The sequence below is a fragment of the Procambarus clarkii genome, chromosome 69 (genome assembly GCF_040958095.1).
Source record: "Procambarus clarkii isolate CNS0578487 chromosome 69, FALCON_Pclarkii_2.0, whole genome shotgun sequence".
Taxonomy (NCBI): Eukaryota; Metazoa; Arthropoda; class Malacostraca; order Decapoda; family Cambaridae; genus Procambarus; species Procambarus clarkii.
The window spans coordinates 10,219,106-10,238,950 of record NC_091218.1 but is presented as its reverse complement, the minus strand read 5'-3'; the positions used below and the strand labels follow the sequence as shown (position 1 = coordinate 10,238,950).

The 19,845-nt window shown below is 50.4% G+C and overlaps 2 protein-coding genes across 2 annotated transcripts; one reads left to right on the top strand and one right to left on the bottom strand.

Annotated features, from left to right (window-relative positions):
• Window positions 1-1,372: 1,372 nt before the first annotated feature.
• On the bottom strand, window positions 1,373-12,656 carry LOC138355810 (mucin-2-like). Its single transcript, XM_069311343.1, has 3 exons — window positions 12,633-12,656; window positions 9,171-12,405; window positions 1,373-2,073 (listed from the first exon to the last, which is right to left on the bottom strand). Exons 1-3 carry the CDS (start codon window positions 12,654-12,656, stop codon window positions 1,373-1,375), a joined length of 3,960 nt encoding a protein of 1,319 aa, XP_069167444.1.
• A 122-nt stretch (window positions 12,657-12,778) lies between these two features.
• On the top strand, window positions 12,779-16,447 carry LOC138355809 (nascent polypeptide-associated complex subunit alpha, muscle-specific form-like). Its single transcript, XM_069311342.1, has 3 exons — window positions 12,779-12,871; window positions 14,151-14,831; window positions 14,918-16,447. Exons 1-3 carry the CDS (start codon window positions 12,779-12,781, stop codon window positions 16,445-16,447), a joined length of 2,304 nt encoding a protein of 767 aa, XP_069167443.1.
• Window positions 16,448-19,845: the final 3,398 nt, after the last annotated feature.

Genomic DNA, 19,845 nt, shown 5'->3' with positions numbered 1-19,845 from the left:
CCTCAACAAGTCATTACAGGTCGTTACTGCTGGCTCTTAAACTCTCGATAATTACCTCGTTTTGGTCAAGTGCTCGTTACCCCCCCCCCCCGGTAGTAGTAGGGGGGGGGCTTGGACACGCCCCCCCCCCCCCGTCGTTGTGGGGTGGGGCAGGGATACGTCCCCCCCCCCCAGTAGCTGTGGGGGTGGGACAGGGACACGCTACCCACTCCCCCCCCCCTGTGGCTGTGGGGTGGGGCATGGTCCGGGTTTCCCCCCCCCCCCCTCCCGTGGCTGTGTGGTGGGGCAAGGACCCGCTTCCCAAGTGGCTGTGTGGTGGGGCAGGGACCCGCTTCCCAAGTGGCTGTGTGGTGGGGCAGGGACCCGCTTCCCAAGTGGCTGTGTGGTGGGGCAGGGACCCGCTTCCCAAGTGGCTGTGTGGTGGGGCAGGGACCCGCTTCCCAAGTGGCTGTGTGGTGGGGCAGGGACCCGCTTCCCAAGTGGCTGTGTGGTGGGGCAGGGACCCGCTTCCCAAGTGGCTGTGTGGTGGGGCAGGGACCCGCTTCCCAAGTGGCTGTGTGGTGGGGCAGGGACCCGCTTCCCAAGTGGCTGAGTGGTGGGGCAGGGACCGGCTCCCCCCCCCCCCCCCCCCCCCCCCCCCCGAGGCTGTGTGGTGGGGCAGGGACCTGCCAAGCATAGAACACTGGGACATGGAAGGAACAACCAAGCAGCAGAAGCCATCCACAATATGATAAGGTACGGAAATCTAACCCACCTGGGCCCAGACTTCCCAACTTACGTCAGACAAGGCCACAGTGGTAAACCAGACATAATACTGTCAAACAACCACCACTTCCTAAACACCAGGCCGTTTTCGTCGCCAGGGGGTGTGGGCGTCCCCACCCTCCCTGCAGTGCTGCTTGGCTGGTGTTAACGTCGCACGCTTGCGATGGGAGGCATTCTCCCTCCTGTGATGAGAGTAAACTCCGTGGGACTGGAGTTTACGTGCCGTGTTGGCTATCCTCTGGTTGAGCTTGTCATGTGTGACATGCTCCGTGTCCCGGTCGACGACTTCTATGGAGTTGAGGTGGTAACTGCTCACTGGGTTATTATCAAGTTGGCGGGAGAGGAGCTGTACCGTGCATTCCTCCGCCGTTGCGAAGGGCGTTCCTTGTCGCTGCCGGATGGTGCCGGCTCTGTGACCATTACAGACCGTAGTGGTGCCCTGACCTACGTGAGTGTGCACGGGGCGCCCTTGGAGTTTCCCGAAGATCTACTCCGGCGTTACTTCCAGCAGTTTGGGTGCACACGCTGTCCTCAGGGAGGTATAAGGGTATCCGGACGAACATTCGTACCCTTGGGATGCGCCTGAGGTCTGACATACCTTCTTCGGTCAGGCTTCTGGGGTACTACGTCCGGGTTTACTATGCCCGGCAACCCCATACCTGCTTTCGGTGTGGCCTGTTGGGGCATCAGGCTGCCGGGTGCTCGGAGGCTGCTGTCGCTCCTGTGAACCTGTTCCGGGAGGATGATTTCCCGCCGCTCCCTGTTGGGGTGGATTCCGTGGGCGAGGATGTGGATGTCCCGTTGGCTGCTGCGGCTCCCGGCAGTCCTCCTGATGGTGCGGCTCCTCCTCCGGGTGTTCTGGTGCCGTCGGCTGATCTTCTTGCCCCTTGTCGCTGTCACAGCTGCTCCCGGGGGTCTTCCAGATGGTCTCTGCATGTCGTCGACGTCTTCGTCTTCCTCGTCTCCTGCTGCTGCGTCTGGCCCTGCGCCTTCGCCGGGTGTTTCGGCTGAGCTGGGTGCTGGGGGGGGGCTGCGGAGCGTCCTGTTGTATGCGGCCCGGTTCCCCCTGCGGTGGAGGCTGCTGCCGACATGCGACGGGTATCGGTTCGCACGGCTTGTGAAGCCCGTGGTTCTGGGTCAGCCTCCGGCTCTGAGGATGTGCGGCTGGAGCCAAGCGGTCCCGGCATTCTTCTACTGCTTGGGCTGATGTGAAGGATTTCAACGCCAGTGGGTCTTTGGGGGATGATGTGGTGGATCCGGGTGTTTCGCGCTCTATGTCGATAGTGGTTGCTGACGTCCATGTGCCTGCTGATGGCGACGATTGTGCTTATGATTCACCTCCTGTTCTTTCTTCTGCAGAAGGTTCTCCGCAATGGGGGGTGGTCGCTCCTCCGGACGTAGGAGGTGTGAGTTCTGGTGTGGGCCGCGTTCTCGTGTTGTTGCTGAAGAAGGATGCTCGGCGTGGGGGGTCCCTGCAGGTGGCGCGTCCGGTGGTTGCCGCAGGGCACTGTGGGGCTGCCAAGGAGGCAACCAGTGTGCTACCCGTTGCCCGGCCCCGTGGGGGGAAGCCCCTCCCAATCATCTTGGCTTCCGGCGTGGCATATGATGGGAAGCAGAACCCTTTATCGTTTCACTTTGTTGACCGTGTGTAGCCTGTTCCGTGGTGCCCCTCGTCCGTCTGGGTTCCGCAGGCTCGGTGTTTTGTTGTGGGTGTGCCGGACTTGATGCCTGATCCTCGTACGGCTCATAATCACCCTGTTCCGGATAACATCATGTTGCTTTGGGAGGCGTATTGTATTCGTTTCCCGGCGGCGGAGTGGCCGGAAAAGTATGAGGCAATTGAGTAGTTTGTGTGCTTGCTGTGTGTTTAGTTTGTGAATGGGACCTGTGGTATGTTTTGCTCTGTGTTATATTTATTGTGCGCCGTTCAGGCCGTTGTTATGTTTAGTTTTCTCATGACCCTATTTATTGTATTTCTTATATTTCTTAACATGCTTTGCGTGTAGCTGTACCACTCACTGATCATCTGTTACTTTGATTCTGTTATGCTATGTGTCCCTCTGGCTATGATGTTTGCCCTCTTGTGTTCTGTGCTTGTGCCTCTCCTTTTATTTCGTGCACGGCCGGTGGTTAGTTGTGCATGTTCTTTTTTGTTTGTGTTGTTATTGTGCCATGTGTGACTTGTGTTTCTGTTTCTTGGCTTCTTGTATATTTTTATTTTTTTTTGTTATTTTGTTATCCTTATGTGTTATGATGTTTGTTTGTTTTATTTTATGTGTTATTATGTTTTGTGTATTGCTAGCCTGTTTACTCTATTTTCTCTTGTGTTCTGTTGATGTTTGCTGTTTTTTGTACTGTGCTGTCGGTCCTTCTGGCCGGTGGTGTTTTGTTTTGCTTATTTTGTTTCTTGTGTTCTTTTTATTGTCCATATTGTCTTAAACTTGCATGCTTGCATGTCAAAATTAAAATAAAAAAATTTCATAAACACCCGCATAGAAAGGGGCCCTGTGAGCACAAGCGACCACCTACCAATAATAATGACACTGTCAACTAACCCCATTCAGAAACCCTCACCACCAAGACTTCAATACACTAAAACTGACTGGGAAGCGTTCAAAAGCAGTGCACAGGAAATCAGTGTCACAGATTTTAATGGGAAGGAAACATCATGCATAAACGCCGAGTTAAATACATGGATTAGCACCATAGAAAAATGCGTGAATGATCACATCCCCGTAGCTCACCACATAACGCTCCCACACCCCCCAGCCACTGAGGCGCTCAGGACACTACAAACCAGATATAACAACCTTCTACAACTCATAACACAACACGGGTGGACGGATGAGCGCAAAAGACTACAAAGGGAACTACAAGATGAGCTGCAAGATCTGTGCAAAACAGAGTACACCAAACAATGGGATGACCTAATAAGCAAAACCCAAGTCGACTACAGAAACCCAGGAAAGTTCTGGAAAAAAGTAAAGACCCTGATGGGAAGCTCTTCTGAGGAAACACCCTACATCATAGACGCCTCAAGAAATAAACTCTATGAGGAGAGAGAACAAGAGCAGGAATTCAGGAAGTTCTGGGAAAAAATATTCAGGATAAACCCGCAAGAAAATTAAAATTTTTGCCCAATTAATGAAAGGGAAATTACAACTCAAGTCGATAAGAGAGCTGCAGCACTACTCCCGACGCAAACAATAGACCTTAACAACATACGCGATGACTGCCACCTTATGAAACACATAACCATTGCAGAGGTCCATAAAACAATTATGGGTTTCAAGAACAAGGCGCCGGGCAACACCAAGATAAATAAGATTTTTTTATTTTTTTTTTATTTTTACATGCAAAGCATACGGATAAGTTACAATAAAAGCAGAAACAAATATAACATAGAACAAAGGTACAAAGCACAAAGCGCACATATGTACACGGACAAAGGAACAAATCAAGAGAAGACCAGCCAGAAGGGCTGACCACAAAACAAAAATGCATATACAAACATAACACACATATAAACACAGCAGAACACAAACATAGGGGAAAACCCCAGAACAAAATGCACACAAAACAAGCCTACTAACACCTCAAACACATACGGAGAGGCGAGAAACATAAATAATAAGGATAATAACAATAAAGGAAACAGATCTGCCATAACAAACGGAAGGCAAAACAGAACAAAGAGCATCCGCCAACAGCCTGAAGGGCACACAAAATGACATAAACATGCTCACACGACATCCACAACAGAACACACAAACGCGCAGGAACCGCACACCCACCCACCAGCCATACAAAGAAAACCCACAACACAAACCACAGCACGCAGGAACCGGGAAACAAAACCTACCCCACCCACTCATACACACCCCATCCGCACCCCACAACCATGCACACAACAGGAAACACATAATACACAGAAATCATTTTCGAGGAACAATGTGAGAAATGTACTTCTCCTGGAAAAAATCGTAAGGATACTTCCTTTTGTAAGCTTCCCAGACTAAATCTTCAAGGTCGGTAGGGTTTTTGATGCCCCGTTGCTGATGGGGTATCATAAACTCAGGAACATCCAGATCGGGCGGCAACGGCCAATGCCCGAAATCACTGACGCAAGTCGCATAACGAGGCCGGGAAGCGCCATCCACGCCCTTTGAGGAAGCAGAAGACACTGGAAAAGTGGACGAGGGCTGCCGAGACTGCCTCGCCGTCGCAAGCACAGGAGCAGGGGCCGGACGAGGAGACGGTAGCACTTCCACGGAGACCGCAGGAGACACGGAAGAGACTGCTAGAGACGAAAGAGGCGGCATGACCGCTGCCGAGGAAACGGGTAACGAGGAAGGGGCCACAGAACTCCCAGAGCGAGCATCCTTTCTCAACACTATCACCAGGCCACCCTGCACACCACCAACCTCAGCAGGGGCACCACCCCCCACGAAGAACCGGAGCCATCCGACGCAGGCAACGCACCTGAAGCAGGACCCTCGGACACCAGACCAGAAGGCGAGGCTGAAACATTGGCACCAGTATCCTCAGGCAAGTGCACCTCCGCCACCACCGTAGTGTGTACCACAACCAGAGCCACCCCACCGTCACCGGAAGTACCACACTCGTCGAAGTCGCCAACATCAGCCCCCGCAGAAGAAGAACGCCGGGAACGCTTAGGCTCGGGTCGCACATCATCAAACCCGGAGGCAGACTCAGCGACACGCGCAACACTAGCCGGGCGAACCGACGCACGCCGCAGTACGGCAGCATCCTCAACCACATGGGGCACCAGGCCAGGCACAGGAGGAAGCGCCGGATCCACCCCAGCTCCCAGCACAGCCGGAACAGACGGCGAGGGTGCAGGGACCGGGATAGACACAGCAGAGGAAGAACTGGAAGACGAGAGGTCCGAGTAGACGACAGTCGGAAGAGGCTCAGGGACACCAGCCGGAGCAGGCTGAGCACCAGGTGAGGACACAACCTCCGGAGGAGTGGCGACAACAACAGGTGGAGCAACAGCTGACACAGAGGGCACCTCCTCAGCCGAAGAGACGTTCACACCCACCGAATCATCCCCCACAGGAAGCGGCGGAAAATCCTCCTCACTGAAGAGATTCACTGGCGCAACGGCATGCGCAGAACAGTCAGCAGCCTGATGGCCCAAAAGGCCACAATGATAACACGTCCGCGGCTGGCGGGCGAAAAACACCCGAACGTTGTACCCCATAAGGCGCACAGAGGACGGAATATCTGCCCGGAGCCTCATGCCCAGAATGCGAATGTTAGTCCTCACACCCTTAAGTGGACTGGAAGACACCACGTTCACCCGCACACTAACCACTGCGCCAAACCGGCCGAAATACCGCCGTAGCAGACCCTCCGGAAACTCCAAGGGAGCCCCATGCACACTGACGTAAGTGAGGGCACCACTTCGATCAGAGAGGGTCACAGTGCCCGCACCATCCGGCAGGGGTAATGTCCGCCCCTCGTATCGCCGGAGAAAATCGCGATACGCCATCTCCTCTGTGAATTTCACTATCGCCACTGTGAGGAGGGGCAGAAAGAGGACCACTCTAGAAAGAGAACGCAGACGACTGTACAGGAGAAGGAAAAAAATAACGGAAATGCTTCGGCAGACACAACTATCACAAACAAGGAAAATAAGCCTAAGCAGGGAGATCGAAGAAATAGAACAAACGTTGAAGCGATCATATGAGTCTGAGGAAATGGAATTGGAACAGAAAGCTATACAAGAGATAAAGAAAAATCCGAAATATTTTTTCCACATACGCAAAATCAAAATAAAAAACCTCGACCAGTATTGGACCGTTAATTACAAATGAAGGTACGTACACAGAGGACAACAAAGAGATTAGTGAAATTCTACGAAGCCAGTATGAGGCTATGTTTAGCACACCAATAAACAACATGAAAGTTGATGACCCAGACACCTTCTTTATGAATGACATTTAAGCTGCAGATAATATAACGGATATTACCACAAACTCGGAAGACTTTGTAAGAGAAATTGACAATATGCCTATGCACTCAGCTCCTGGGACTGACTCATGGAATTCAATATTCATAAAGAAATGTAAAGTACCAGTAGCGCGAGCACTCAGCGTAATATGGAGAAAGAGCCTGGATACAGGGGAGATACCAGCAGCACTTAAATCTGCAGATATAGCTCCGTTGCACAAGGGGGGGGGGAGTAAAGTATTGGCCAAAAATTATAGGCCAGTTGCACTAACATCACACATAATAAAAGTGTTTGAAAGAGTGATTAGGAATCAAATTTCTAGTTTCATGGAAAACAATGAATTGCACAACCCAGGACAACATGGATTTAGAGCGGGAAGATCCTGTCTGTCACAGTTACTCAACCACTATGACAAAATCACAGAAGCCCTAGAAGAAAAGCAAAATGCAGATGTTGTATACACAGACTTTACAAAGGCGTTCGACAAATGTGACCATGGGGTGATAGCTCACAAAATGAGGTCAATGGGAATAACTGGAAAAGTAGGACGCTGGATACTTAATTTCCTGTCGAACAGAACACAAAGAGTAACAGTCAATCAAATAAAATCGAGTCGAAGCGATGTTAAAAGTTCTGTACCTCAAGGTACAGTCCTTGCACCGCTACTGTTCCTTATTCTCATATCAGATATAGACAAAAATACACGTCACAGCTTCGTGTCGTCCTTTGCAGATGACACAAAAATCAGTATGAAAATTACCTCTGCTGAAGACATTGAAAAACTACAAGCAGATGTCAACAAAGTTTTCGATTGGGCAGCAGAAAATAACATGATGTTTAACAGTGATAAATTGCAGGTACTCAAGTACGGCAAAAATGAGGATCTGAAACATAATACAGGGTACAAAACACAACCGAATCTTCCCATAGTAGAAAAACAGCATGACAAGGATTTGGGAATAATGATGTCCGACGATTGGGAATAATGATGTCCGACGGTTATGCTCCCAATGTTTAAGGAGCATAACCAAGCAAATATTGCGTCAGCCAGAAAAATGATCGGATGGATTACGAGAACTTTCAAATCCAGGGATCCCATCACAATGGTTGTGCTCTTCAAGTCACTTGTGTTGTCCCGTCTTGAGTACTGCTCAGTAGTCACTTCCCCCTTCAGAGCAGGAGAGATTGCTGAAATAGAGGGGAATACAGATAACATATTCGGCACGCATGGACGAGATATAATACCTAAATTATTGGGATCGTCTCAAAGCTCTCCAAATGTACTCTCTAGAAAGGAGACGAGAGAGATACCAAATAATAAACACATAGAAAATACTGGAAGGACAGGTCCCAAATCTACACAGTAAGATAACAACGTACTGGAGTGAACGATATGGAAGAAAATGCAAGATTGAACCAGTGAAGAGCAGAGGTGCCATAGGCACAATCAGAGAGCACTGTATAAACATCAGAGGTCCGCGGTTGTTCAACACCCTCCCAGCGAGCATAAGAAATATTGCCGGAACAACCGTGGACATCTTCAAGAGAAAACTGGACTGTTTTCTAAGAGAAGTTCCGGATCAGCCGGGCTGTGGTGGATATGTGGGCCTGCGGGCCGCTCCAAGCAACAGCCTGGTGGACCAAACTCTCACAAGTCAAGCCTGGCCTCGAGCCGGGCTTGGGGAGTAGAAGAACTCCCAGAACCCCATCAAGCAGGTGCAATCCTCCAAGTCCCAGACAGACAACATCAAGATGACACAACAGTTTAAAGAACTTACACAATAACAAGTGCAGGGAGAATGGAGAGAAACAGCACTGAACACATTGACATATATGGTAAATAAACATGTGTAATTTGGCCAGGTTTACGACCAAATGATCACTTTAATCATAATTTCCCCGGTGGTTCGGACACACAGAAACAACCATTGCATGTAACATCAACTTGTGTTGGAGAATTATTTTATGTTCACAAACAAAACAAAACAATCCCACACAATGTTGTTTTATTCCATCATATCAGATTGTATGTTTACAAGTTCCATTTTTCATTTATACATCATATAAAATTGCGTTGACTGAAAAGGTAATATAATTCCCATGTAAATTTAATTTTCATTTGAACTTTTTATTGTGTATTCTAAACCCAGATGAAAACTGCCGCAGGAAATATTATTGATTAACAATGGTTGATGAGGGAGTAATGTTGGTGATGCTCGTTAATTGTTGTGATGGTGGTTGATCACTTTATACTTGTAGTGAGGGGTAGTGGTGATCATAGTTGTAGTGGTGATCATACTTGTAGTGTTGGAGGTCATACTTGTAGTGTTGGAGGTCATACTTGTAGTGTTGGAGGTCATACTTGTAGTAGTGGAGGTCACACTAGTAGTGGTGGAGGTCACACTAGTAGTGTTGGAGGTCACACTTGTAGTGGTGGAGGTCACACTAGTAGTATTGGAGGTCACACTTGTAGTGTTGGTGGTCACACTTGTAGTGGTGGAGGTCACACTTGTAGTGGTGGAGGTCACACTAGTAGTGGTGGAGGTCACACTTGTAGTGTTGGAGGTCACACTTGTAGTATTGGAGGTCACACTTGTAGTGTTGAAGGTCATACTTGTGGTGTTGAAGGTCATACTTGTAGTGTTGGTGGTCACACTTGTAGTGTTGGAGGTCACACTTGTAGTGGTGGAGGTCACACTTGTAGTGTTGGAGGTCACACTTGTAGTGTTGGAGGTCATACTTGTAGTGTTGGAGATCATACTTGTAGTGTTGGTGGTCACACTTGTAGTGTTGGAGGTCACACTTGTAGTGTTGGAGGTCATACTTGTAGTGTTGGAGGTCACACTTGTAGTGTTGGAGGTCATACTTGTAGTGTTGGAGGTCATACTTGTAGTGTTGGAGGTCATACTTGTAGTGGTGGAGGTCACACTTGTAATGGTGGAGGTCATACTTGTAGTGTTGGAGGTCATACTTGTAGTGTTGGAGGTCATACTTGTAGTGTTGGAGGTCACACTTGTAGTCTTGGAGGTCACACTTGTAGTGTTGGAGGTCACACTTGTAGTATTGGAGGTCACACTTGTAGTGTTGGAGGTCACACTTGTAGTGTTGGAGGTCACACTTGTAGTGGTGGAGGTCACACTTGTAGTGTTGGAGGTCACACTTGTAGTGTTGGAGGTCACACTTGTAGTGTTGGAGGTCACACTTATAGTATTGGAGGTCACACTTGTAGTGTTGGAGGTCACACTTGTAGTGTTGAAGGTCATACTTGTAGTGTTGGAGGTCACACTTGTAGTGGTGGAGGTCACACTTGTAGTGTTGGAGGTCACACTTGTAGTGTTGGAGGTCACACTTGTAGTGTTGGAGGTCACACTTGTAGTGTTGGAGGTCACACTTGTAGTGTTGGAGGTCACACTTGTAGTGTTGAAGGTCATACTTGTAGTGTTGGAGGTCTCACTTGTAGTGGTGGAGGTCACACTTGTAGTGTTGAAGGTCATACTTGTAGTGTTGGAGGTCACACTTGTAGTGTTGAAGGTCATACTTGTGGTGTTGAAGGTCATACTTGTAGTGTTGGAGGTCACACTTGTAGTGTTGGAGGTCACACTTGTAGTGGTGGAGGTCACACTTGTAGTGTTGGAGGTCACACTAGTAGTGGTGGAGGTCACACTAGTAGTGTTGGAGGTCACACTTGTAGTGTTGGAGGTCACATTTGTAGTGTTGGAGGTCACACTAGTAATGGTGGAGGTCACACTTGTAGTGTTGGAGGTCACACTAGTAGTGTTGGAGGTCACACTTGTAGTGGGGGAGGTCACACCAGTAGTGGTGGAGGTCACACTAGTAGTGGGGGAGGTCACACTTGTAGTGTTGGAGGTCACACTAGTAGTGGTGGAGGTCACACTTGTAGTGTTGGAGGTCACACTAGTAATGTTGGAGGTCACACTTGTAGTGTTGGAGGTCACACTTGTAGTGGGGGAGGTCACACCAGTAGTGGTGGAGGTCACACTAGTAGTGGGGGAGGTCACACTAGTAGTGGGGGAGGTCACACTTGTAGCGTTGGAGGTCACACTAGTAGTGTTGGAGGTCACACTTGTAGTGTTGGAGGTCACACTTGTAGTGTTGGAGGTCACACTTGTAGTGTTGGTGGTCACACTTGTAGTGGTGGAGGTCACACTTGTAGTGTTGGAGGTCATACTTGTAGTGTTGGTGGTCACACTTGTAGTGTTGGAGGTCACACTTGTAGTGGTGGAGGTCACGCTTGTAGTGTTGGAGGTCACACTTGTAGTATTGGAGGTCACACTTGTAGTGTTGGAGGTCACACTTGTAGTGGTGGAGGTCACGCTTGTAGTGTTGGAGGTCATACTTGTAGTGTTGGAGGTCACACTTGTAGTATTGGAGGTCACACTTGTAGTGTTGGAGGTCACACTTGTAGTGTTGGAGGTCACACTTGTAGTGGTGGAGGTCACACTTGTAGTGTTGGAGGTCACACTTGTAGTGTTGGAGGTCACACTTGTAGTGTTGGAGGTCACACTTGTAGTGTTGGAGGTCACACTTGTAGTGTTGGAGGTCACACTTGTAGTGTTGAAGGTCATACTTGTAGTGTTGGAGGTCACACTTGTAGTGGTGGAGGTTACACTTGTAGTGTTGGAGGTCACACTTGTAGTGTTGGAGGTCACACTTGTAGTGTTGGAGGTCACACTTGTAGTGATGAAGGTCATACTTGTAGTGTTGGAGGTCACACTTGTAGTGTTGAAGGTCACACTTGTAGTGTTGGAGGTCTCACTTGTAGTGGTGGAGGTCACACTTGTAGTGTTGAAGGTCATACTTGTAGTGTTGGAGGTCACACTTGTAGTGGTGGAGGTCACACTTGTAGTGTTGGAGGTCTCACCTGTAGTGGTGGAGGTCACACTTGTAGTGTTGAAGGTCATACTTGTAGTGTTGGAGGTCACACTTGTAGTGGTGGAGGTCACACTTGAAGTGTTGGAGGTCATACTTGTAGTGGTGAAGGTCATACTTGTAGTATTGGAGGTCACACTTGTAGTGTTGGAGGTCACACTTGTAGTGGTGGAGGTCACACTAGTAGTGGTGGAGGTCACACTTGTAGTGTTGGAGGTCACACTAGTAGTGTTGGAGGTCACACTTGTAGTGGGGGAGGTCACACCAGTAGTGGTGGAGGTCACACTAGTAGTGGGGGAGGTCACACTTGTAGTGTTGGAGGTCACACTAGTAGTGTTGGAGGTCACACATGTAGTGGGGGAGGTCACACCAGTAGTGGGGGAGGTCACACTTGTAGTGTTGGAGGTCACACTAGTAGTGGTGGAGGTCACACTTGTAGTGTTGGAGGTCACACTAGTAGTGTTGGAGGTCACACTTGTAGTGGTGGAGGTCACACTTGTAGTGGTGGAGGTCACACTTGTAGTGGTGGAGGTCTCACTTGTAGTGGGGGAGGTCACACTAGTAGTGTTGGAGGTCACACATGTAGTGGGGGAGGTCACACCAGTAGTGGTGGAGGTCACACTTATAGTGGGGGAGGTCACACTTGTAGTGGGGGAGGTCACACTAGTAGTGTTGGAGGTCACATTAGTAGTGTTGGAGGTCACACTTGTAGTGGTGGAGGTCACACTAGTAGTGGGGGAGGTCACACTAGTAGTGGGGGAGGTAAAGTGCTTCACCAATATAGTCAACTTGAACCATTATACAAATGATCGTCTGGAGCGTAACTATTTCCACTGCTGCTCTGACCATTGATGACTGTGTTGCCAGACTCGCCCGCACCTGTGGCGGCGTCAACATGCCCAACCTGCACCTGTGGCGGCGTCAACATGCCCAACCTGCACCTGTGACGGCGTCAACATGCCCAACCTGCACCTGTGGCGGCGTCAACGTGCCCAACCTGCACCTGTGGCGGCGTCAACATGCCCAACCTGCACCTGTGGCGGCGTCAACATGCCCAACCTGCACCTGTGACGGCGTCAATATGCCCAACCTGCACCTGTGGCGGCGTCAACGTGCCCAACCTGCACCTGTGGCGGCGTCAACATGCCCAACCTGCACCTGTGGCGGCGTCAACATGCCCAACCTGCACCTGTGACGGCGTCAACATGCCCAACCTGCACCTGTGACGGCGTCAACGTGCCCAACCTGCACCTGTGACGGCGTCAACGTGCCCATCCTGCACCTGTGACAGCGTCAACATGCCCAACCCGCACCTGTGACAGCGTCAACATGCCCAACCTGCACCTGTGACGGCGTCAACATGCCCAACCTGCACCTGTGACAGCGTCAACATGCCCAACCTGCACCTGTGACAGCGTCAACGTGCCCAACCTGCACCTGTGACAGCGTCAACATGCCCAACCTGCACCTGTGACAGCGTCAACGTGCCCAACCTGCACCTGTGATGGCGTCAACATGCCCAACCTGCACCTGTGACAGCGTCAACATGCCCAACCTGCACCTGTGACAGCGTCAACATGCCCAACCTGCACCTGTGACGGCGTCAACATGCCCAACCTGCACCTGTGACGGCGTCAACATGCCCAACCTGCACCTGTGACAGCGTCAACGTGCCCAACCTGCACCTGTGACAGCGTCAACGTGCCCAACCTGCACCTGTGACAGCGTCAACATGCCCAACCTGCACCTGTGACAGCGTCAACGTGCCCAACCTGCACCTGTGACGGCGTCAACATGCCCAACCTGCACCTGTGACAGCGTCAACATGCCCAACCTGCACCTGTGACAGCGTCAACGTGCCCAACCTGCACCTGTGACAGCGTCAACGTGCCCAACCTGCACCTGTGACAGCGTCAACGTGCCCAACCTGCACCTGTGACAGCGTCAACATGCCCAACCTGCACCTGTGACGGCGTCAACGTGCATAACCTGCACCTGTGACGGCGTCAACGTGCCCAACCTGCACCTGTAGCGGCGTCAACGTGCCCAACGTGCACCTGTGGCGGCGTCAACATGCCCAACCTGCACCTGTGGCGGCGTCAACGTGCCCAACCTGCACCTGTGATAGCGTCAACGTGCCCAACCTGCACCTGTGACAGCGTCAACGTGCCCAACCTGCACCTGTGACAGAGTCAACGTGCCCAACCTGCACCTGTGACAGAGTCAACGTGCCCAACCTGCACCTGTGACAGCGTCAACGTGCCCAACCTGCACCTGTGACAGAGTCAACGTGCCCAACCTGCACCTGTGACAGCGTCAACGTGCCCAACCCGCACCTGTGATGGCGTCAACATGCCCAACCTGCACCTGTGACGGCGTCAACGTGAACAAACTCCACTCTTCAGCGACACAAAAAATATAATACACTTTCATCATCAAACTGCTTAAGCTTTAATAACAGAGGCAATATTACTTACAACTAGAGAAAATACTTAATTTTCTGCACGAATTGCAGTTAGTTGTTCTGTTAGTAGCTCAGCTCTTCCCAGCCAAGACTCTCAGCTCACCCCAGCCAAGAGTCCCAGCTCACCCCAGCCAAGAGTCTCAGTTCACCCCAGCCAAGAGTCCCAGCTCACCCCAGCCAAGAGTCCCAGCTCACCCCAGCCAAGACTTCCAGCTCACCCCAGCCAAGAGTCCCAGCTCACCCCAGCCAAAAGTCCCAGCTCACCCCAGCCAAGAGTCCCAGCTCACCCCAGCCAAGAGTCTCAGCTCACTCCAGGCAAGAGTCCCAGCTCACCCCAGCCAAGAGTCTCAGCTCACTCCAGCCAAGAGATCCACCTCACCACCAAGAGTCTCAGTTCACTCCAGCCAAGAGTCTCAACTCATCCCAGCCAAGAGTCCCAGCTCACCCCAGCCAAGAGTCCCAGCTCTCCCCAGCCAAGAGTCCCAGCTCACCCCAGCCAAGAGTCCCAGCTCACCCCAGCAAAGAGTCTCAGCTCACCCCAGCCAAGAGTCCCAGCTCACTCCAGCCAAGAGTCTCAGCTCACCCCAGTCAAGAGTCCCAGCTCACCCCAGCCAAGAGTCTCAGCTCACCCTAGCCAAGAGTCCCAGCTCACCCCAGCCAAGAGTCCCAGCTCACCCCAGCCAAGAGTCCCAGCTCACCCCAGCCAAGAGTCTCAGCTCACCCCAGCCAAGAGTGCCAGCTCACCCCAGCCAAGAGTCCCAGCTCACCCCAGCCAAGAGTCTTAGCTCACCCCGGCAAAGAGTCTCAGCTCATCCCAGCCAAGAGTCTCAGCTCACCCCAGCCAAGAGTCCCAGCTCACCCCAGCCAAGAGTCTCAGCTCACCCCAGCCAAAAGTCCCAGCTCACCCCAGCCAAGAGTCCCAACTCACCCCAGCCAAGAGTCCCAGCTCACCCCAGCAAAGAGTCTCAGCTCACCCCGGCAAAGAGTCTCAGCTCATCCCAGCCAAGAGTCTCAGCTCACCCCAGCCAAGAGTCCCAGCTCACCCCAGCCAAGAGTCTCAGCTCACCCCAGCCAAGAGTCCCAGCTCACCCCAGCCAAGAGTCTCAGCTCACCCCAGCCAAGAGTCTCAGCTCACCCCAGCCAAGAGTCTCAGCTCACCCCAGCCAAGAGTCTCAGCTCACCCCAGCCAAGAGTCCCAGCTCACCCCAGTCAAGAGTCTCAGCTTACCCCAGCCAAGAGTCTCAGCTCACCCCAGCCAAGAGTCCCAGCTCACCCTAGCCAAGAGTCCCAGCTCACCCCAGTCAAGAGTCCCAGCTCACCCCAGCCAAGAGTCCCAGCTCACTCCAGCCAAGAGTCCCAGCTCACCCCAACCAAGAGTCCCAGCTCACCCCAGCCAAGAGTCCCAGCTCACCCCAGTCAAGAGTCCCAGCTCACCCCAGCCAAGAGTCCCAGCTCACTCCAGCCAAGAGTCCCAGCTCACCCCAGCCAAGAGTCCCAGCTCACCCCAGCCAAGAGTCCCAGCTCACCCCAGCCAAGAGTCCCAGCTCACCTCATCCAAGAGTCCCAGATCACCCCAGCCAAGAGTCCCAGCTCACCCCAGTCAAGAGTCCCAGCTCACTCCAGCCAAGAGTCCCAGCTCACCCCAGTCAAGAGTCCCAGCTCACCCCAGTCAAGAGTCCCAGCTCACTCCAGCCAAGGTCCCAGCTCACTCCAGCCAAGAGTCCCAGCTCACCCCAGTCAAGAGTCCCAGCTCACCCCAGTCAAGAGTCCCAGCTCACTCCAGCCAAGAGTCCCAGCTCACCCCAGTCAAGAGTTCCAGCTCACCCCAGTCAAGAGTCCCAGCTCACTCCAGCCAAGAGTCCCAGCTCACCCCAGTCAAGAGTCCCAGCTCACCCCAGCCAAGAGTCCCAGCTCACTCCAGCCAAGAGTCCCAGCTCACCCCAGCCAAGAGTCCCTGCTCACCCCAGCCAAGAGTCCCAGCTCACCCCAGTCAAGAGTCCCAGCTCACCCCAGCCAAGAGTCCCAGCTCACTCCAGCCAAGAGTCCCAGCTCACCCCAGTCAAGAGTCCCAGCTCACCCCAGCCAAGAGTCCCAGCTCACTCCAGCCAAGAGTCCCAGCTCACCCCAGCCAAGAGTCCCAGCTCACCCCAGCCAAGAGTCCCAGCTCACCCCAGCCAAGACTCCCAGCTCACCCCAGCCAAGAGTCCCAGCTCACCCCAGCCAAGAGTCCCAGCTCACCTCATCCAAGAGTCCCAGCTCACCCCAGCCAAGAGTCTCAGCTCACCCCAGCCAAGACTCCCAGCTCACCCCAGCCAAGACTCCCAGCTCACCCCAGCCAAGAGTCTTAGCTCACCCCAGCCAAGACTCCCAGCTCACCCCAGCCAAGAGTCCCAGCTCACCCCAGCCAAGAGTCCCAGCTCATCCCAGCCAAGAGTCCCAGCTCACCCCAGCCAAGAGTCCCAGCTTACCCCAGCCAAGACTCCCAGCTCACCCCAGCCAAGAGTCTCAGCTCACTCCAGCCAATACATCCACCTCACCCCAGCCAAGAGTCCCAGCTCACCCCAGCCAAGAGTCCCAGCTCACCCAGCCAAGGCAGACTGGGAACACTACCAGGCGTTAATTACCTTCGCGTGCAGCTGAGATCTCTTCCCTTCCGCTCGCCTGAACACAGTGTCGCGGGGAGAATGATTTTATTTAGCCTTGCAAGGCAAGGATTTAGAGGTTAATTTATGTTGCTATTTGCAACTATCCCAGCGGTTATCCCAGGGGACATCCCAGAGGTTATCTCAGGGGATATAGCAGGGGTTATCCCAGGGGACATCAGAAAGGTTATCTCAGGGGATATAGCAGGGGTTATCCCAGGGGACATCAGAAAGGTTATCTCAGGGGATATAGCAGGGGTTATCCCAGGGCATATCCCATTGGGTTATCCCAGGGGATATCCCAGAGGTTATCTCAGGGGATATAGCAGGGGTTATCTCAGGGGGTTATCCCAGGGGATATCCCAGAGGTTATCTCAGGGGATATAGCAGGGGTTATCCCAGGGGACATCAGCAAGGTTATCTCAGGGGATTTTGCGGGGGTTATCCTAGGGCATATCCCAATGGGTTATCCCAGGGGATATCCCAGAGGTTATCTCAGGGGATATAGCAGGGGTTATCTCAGGGGGTTATCCCAGGGGATATCCCAGAGGTTATCTCAGGGGATATAGCAGGGGTTATCCCAGGGGGTTATCCCAGGGGATATCCCAGATGTTATCTCAGGGGATATAGCAGGGGTTATCCCAGGGGATATCCCAATGGGTTATCCCAGGGGATATAGCAGGGGTTATCCCAGGGGGTTATTCCAGGGGATATCCCAGAGGTTATCTCAGGGGATATAGCAGGGGTTATCCCAGGGGATATCCCAATGGGTTATCCCAGGGGATATAGCAGGGGTTATCCCAGGGGATATCCCAATGGGTTATCCCAGGGGATATAGCAGGGGTTATCCCAGGGGGTTATCCCAGGGGATATCCCAGAGGTTATCTCAGGGGATATCCCAATGGGTTATCCCAGGGGATATAGCAGGGGTTATCCCAGGGGGTTATCCCAGGGGATATCCCAGAGGTTATCTCAGGGGATATAGCAGGGGTTATCCCAGGGGGTTATCCCAGGGGACATCCCAGAGGTTATCTCAGGTGATATAGCAGGGGTTATCCCAGGTGATATCCCAATGGGTTATCCCAGCCAACACTGAAGTTTTACTGATCTAACCAGGTTGTTGTGTTGTTACAATCCTCTCACAACACTGATCTGATGGCCTCAGGTTGTGGGAAATTGATGACATTCTTACAACGTTGTCAAAATATAGCAAATCGCGTTCATAATAACAGATTGGGAAGAAAATAGTTTTCCAATTGGCTGGGTTGTATTTTAGCTATACAACACTTTTACAGTTGTATGGGGTTGTATTTTAGCTATACAATAGTGCTACAGTTGTATGGGGTTGTATTTTAGCTATACAACACTTTTACAGTTGTATGGGGTTGTATTTTAGCTATACAACACTTTTACAGTTGTATGGGGTTGTATTTTAGCTATACAATAGTGTTACAGTTGTATGGGGTTGTATTTTAGCTATACAACACTTTTACAGTTGTATGGGGTTGTATTTTAGCTATACAATAGTGCTACAGTTGTATGGGGTTGTATTTTAGCTATACAACACTTTTACAGTTGTATGGGGTTGTATATTAGCTATACAATAGTGTTACAGTTGTATGGGGTTGTATTTTAGCTATACAATAGTGTTACAGTTGTATGGGGTTGTATTTTAGCTACACAACACTTTTACAGTTGTATGGGGTTGTATTTTAGCTATACACCACTTTTACAGTTGTATGGGGTTGTATTTTAGCTATACAACACTTTTACAGTTGTATGGGGTTGTATTTTAGCTATACAACACTTTTACAGTTGTATGGGGTTGTATTTTGGCTATACAACACTTTTACAGTTGTATGGGGTTGTATTTTAGCCATACAATAGTGTTACAGTTGTATGGGGTTGTATTTTAGCCATACAATAGTGTTACAGTTGTATGGGGTTGTATTTTAGCCATACAATAGTGTTACAGTTGTATGGGGTTGTATTTTGGCTATACAACACTTTTACAGTTGTATGGGGTTGTATTTTAGCCATACAATAGTGTTACAGTTGTATGGGATTGTATTTTAGCCATACAATAGTGTTACAGTTGTATGGGGTTGTATTTTAGCCATACAATAGTGTTACAGTTGTATGGGGTTGTATTTTGGCTATACAACACTTTTACAGTTGTATGGGGTTGTATTTTAGCCATACAATAGTGTTACAGTTGTATGGGGTTGTATTTTAGCCATACAATAGTGTTACAGTTGTATGGGGTTGTATTTTGGCTATACAACACTTTTACAGTTATATGGGGTTGTATTTTAGCCATACAATAGTGTTACAGTTGTATGGGGTTGTATTTTAGCCATACAATAGTGTTACAGTTGTATGGGGTTGTATTTTAGCCATACAATAGTGTTACAGTTGTATGGGGTTGTATTTTAGCCATACAATAGTGTTACAGTTGTATGGGGTTGTATTTTGGCTATACAACACTTTTACAGTTGTATGGGGTTGTATTTTAGCTATACAACACTTTTACAGTTGTATGGGGTTGTATTTTAGCTATACAATAGTGTTACAGTTGTATGGGGTTGTATTTTAGCTATACAACACTTTTACAGTTGTATGGGGTTGTATTTTAGCTATACAATAGTGTTACAGTTGTATGGGGTTGTATTTTAGCTATACAACACTTTTACAGTTGTATGGGGTTGTATTTTAGCTATACAATAGTGCTACAGTTGTATGGGGTTGTATTTTAGCTATACAACACTTTTACAGTTGTATGGGGTTGTATATTAGCTATACAATAGTGTTACAGTTGTATGGGGTTGTATTTTAGCTATACAATAGTGTTACAGTTGTATGGGGTTGTATTTTAGCTACACAACACTTTTACAGTTGTATGGGGTTGTATTTTAGCTATACAACACTTTTACAGTTGTATGGGGTTGTATTTTGGCTATACAACACTTTTACAGTTGTATGGGGTTGTATTTTAGCCATACAATAGTGTTACAGTTGTATGGGGTTGTATTTTAGCCATACAATAGTGTTACAGTTGTATGGGGTTGTATTTTAGCCATACAATAGTGTTACAGTTGTATGGG

What these genes read in the sequence shown, in the direction of transcription:
- LOC138355810 (XM_069311343.1), bottom strand. Translation starts at nt 12,656, where the DNA reads ATGTTGACGCCGCCACAGGTGCAG. An exon ending in TGACGCCGCCACAGGTGCAG is followed by an intron (nt 12,406 to 12,632) that starts GTTGGGCACGTT and finishes ATATTGGTGAAG; the next exon opens with CACTTTACCTCCCCCACTAC. An exon ending in TGTGACCTCCACCACTACAA is followed by an intron (nt 2,074 to 9,170) that starts GTGTGACCTCCA and finishes CGTCGCCATCAG; the next exon opens with CAGGCACATGGACGTCAGCA.
- LOC138355809 (XM_069311342.1), top strand. Translation starts at nt 12,779, where the DNA reads ATGCCCAACCTGCACCTGTGGCGGCGTCAACATGCCCAACCTGCACCT. An exon ending in GCACCTGTGACGGCGTCAAC is followed by an intron (nt 12,872 to 14,150) that starts GTGCCCAACCTG and finishes CACGAATTGCAG; the next exon opens with TTAGTTGTTCTGTTAGTAGC. An exon ending in TCAGCTCACCCCAGCCAAGA is followed by an intron (nt 14,832 to 14,917) that starts GTGCCAGCTCAC and finishes AGCTCATCCCAG; the next exon opens with CCAAGAGTCTCAGCTCACCC.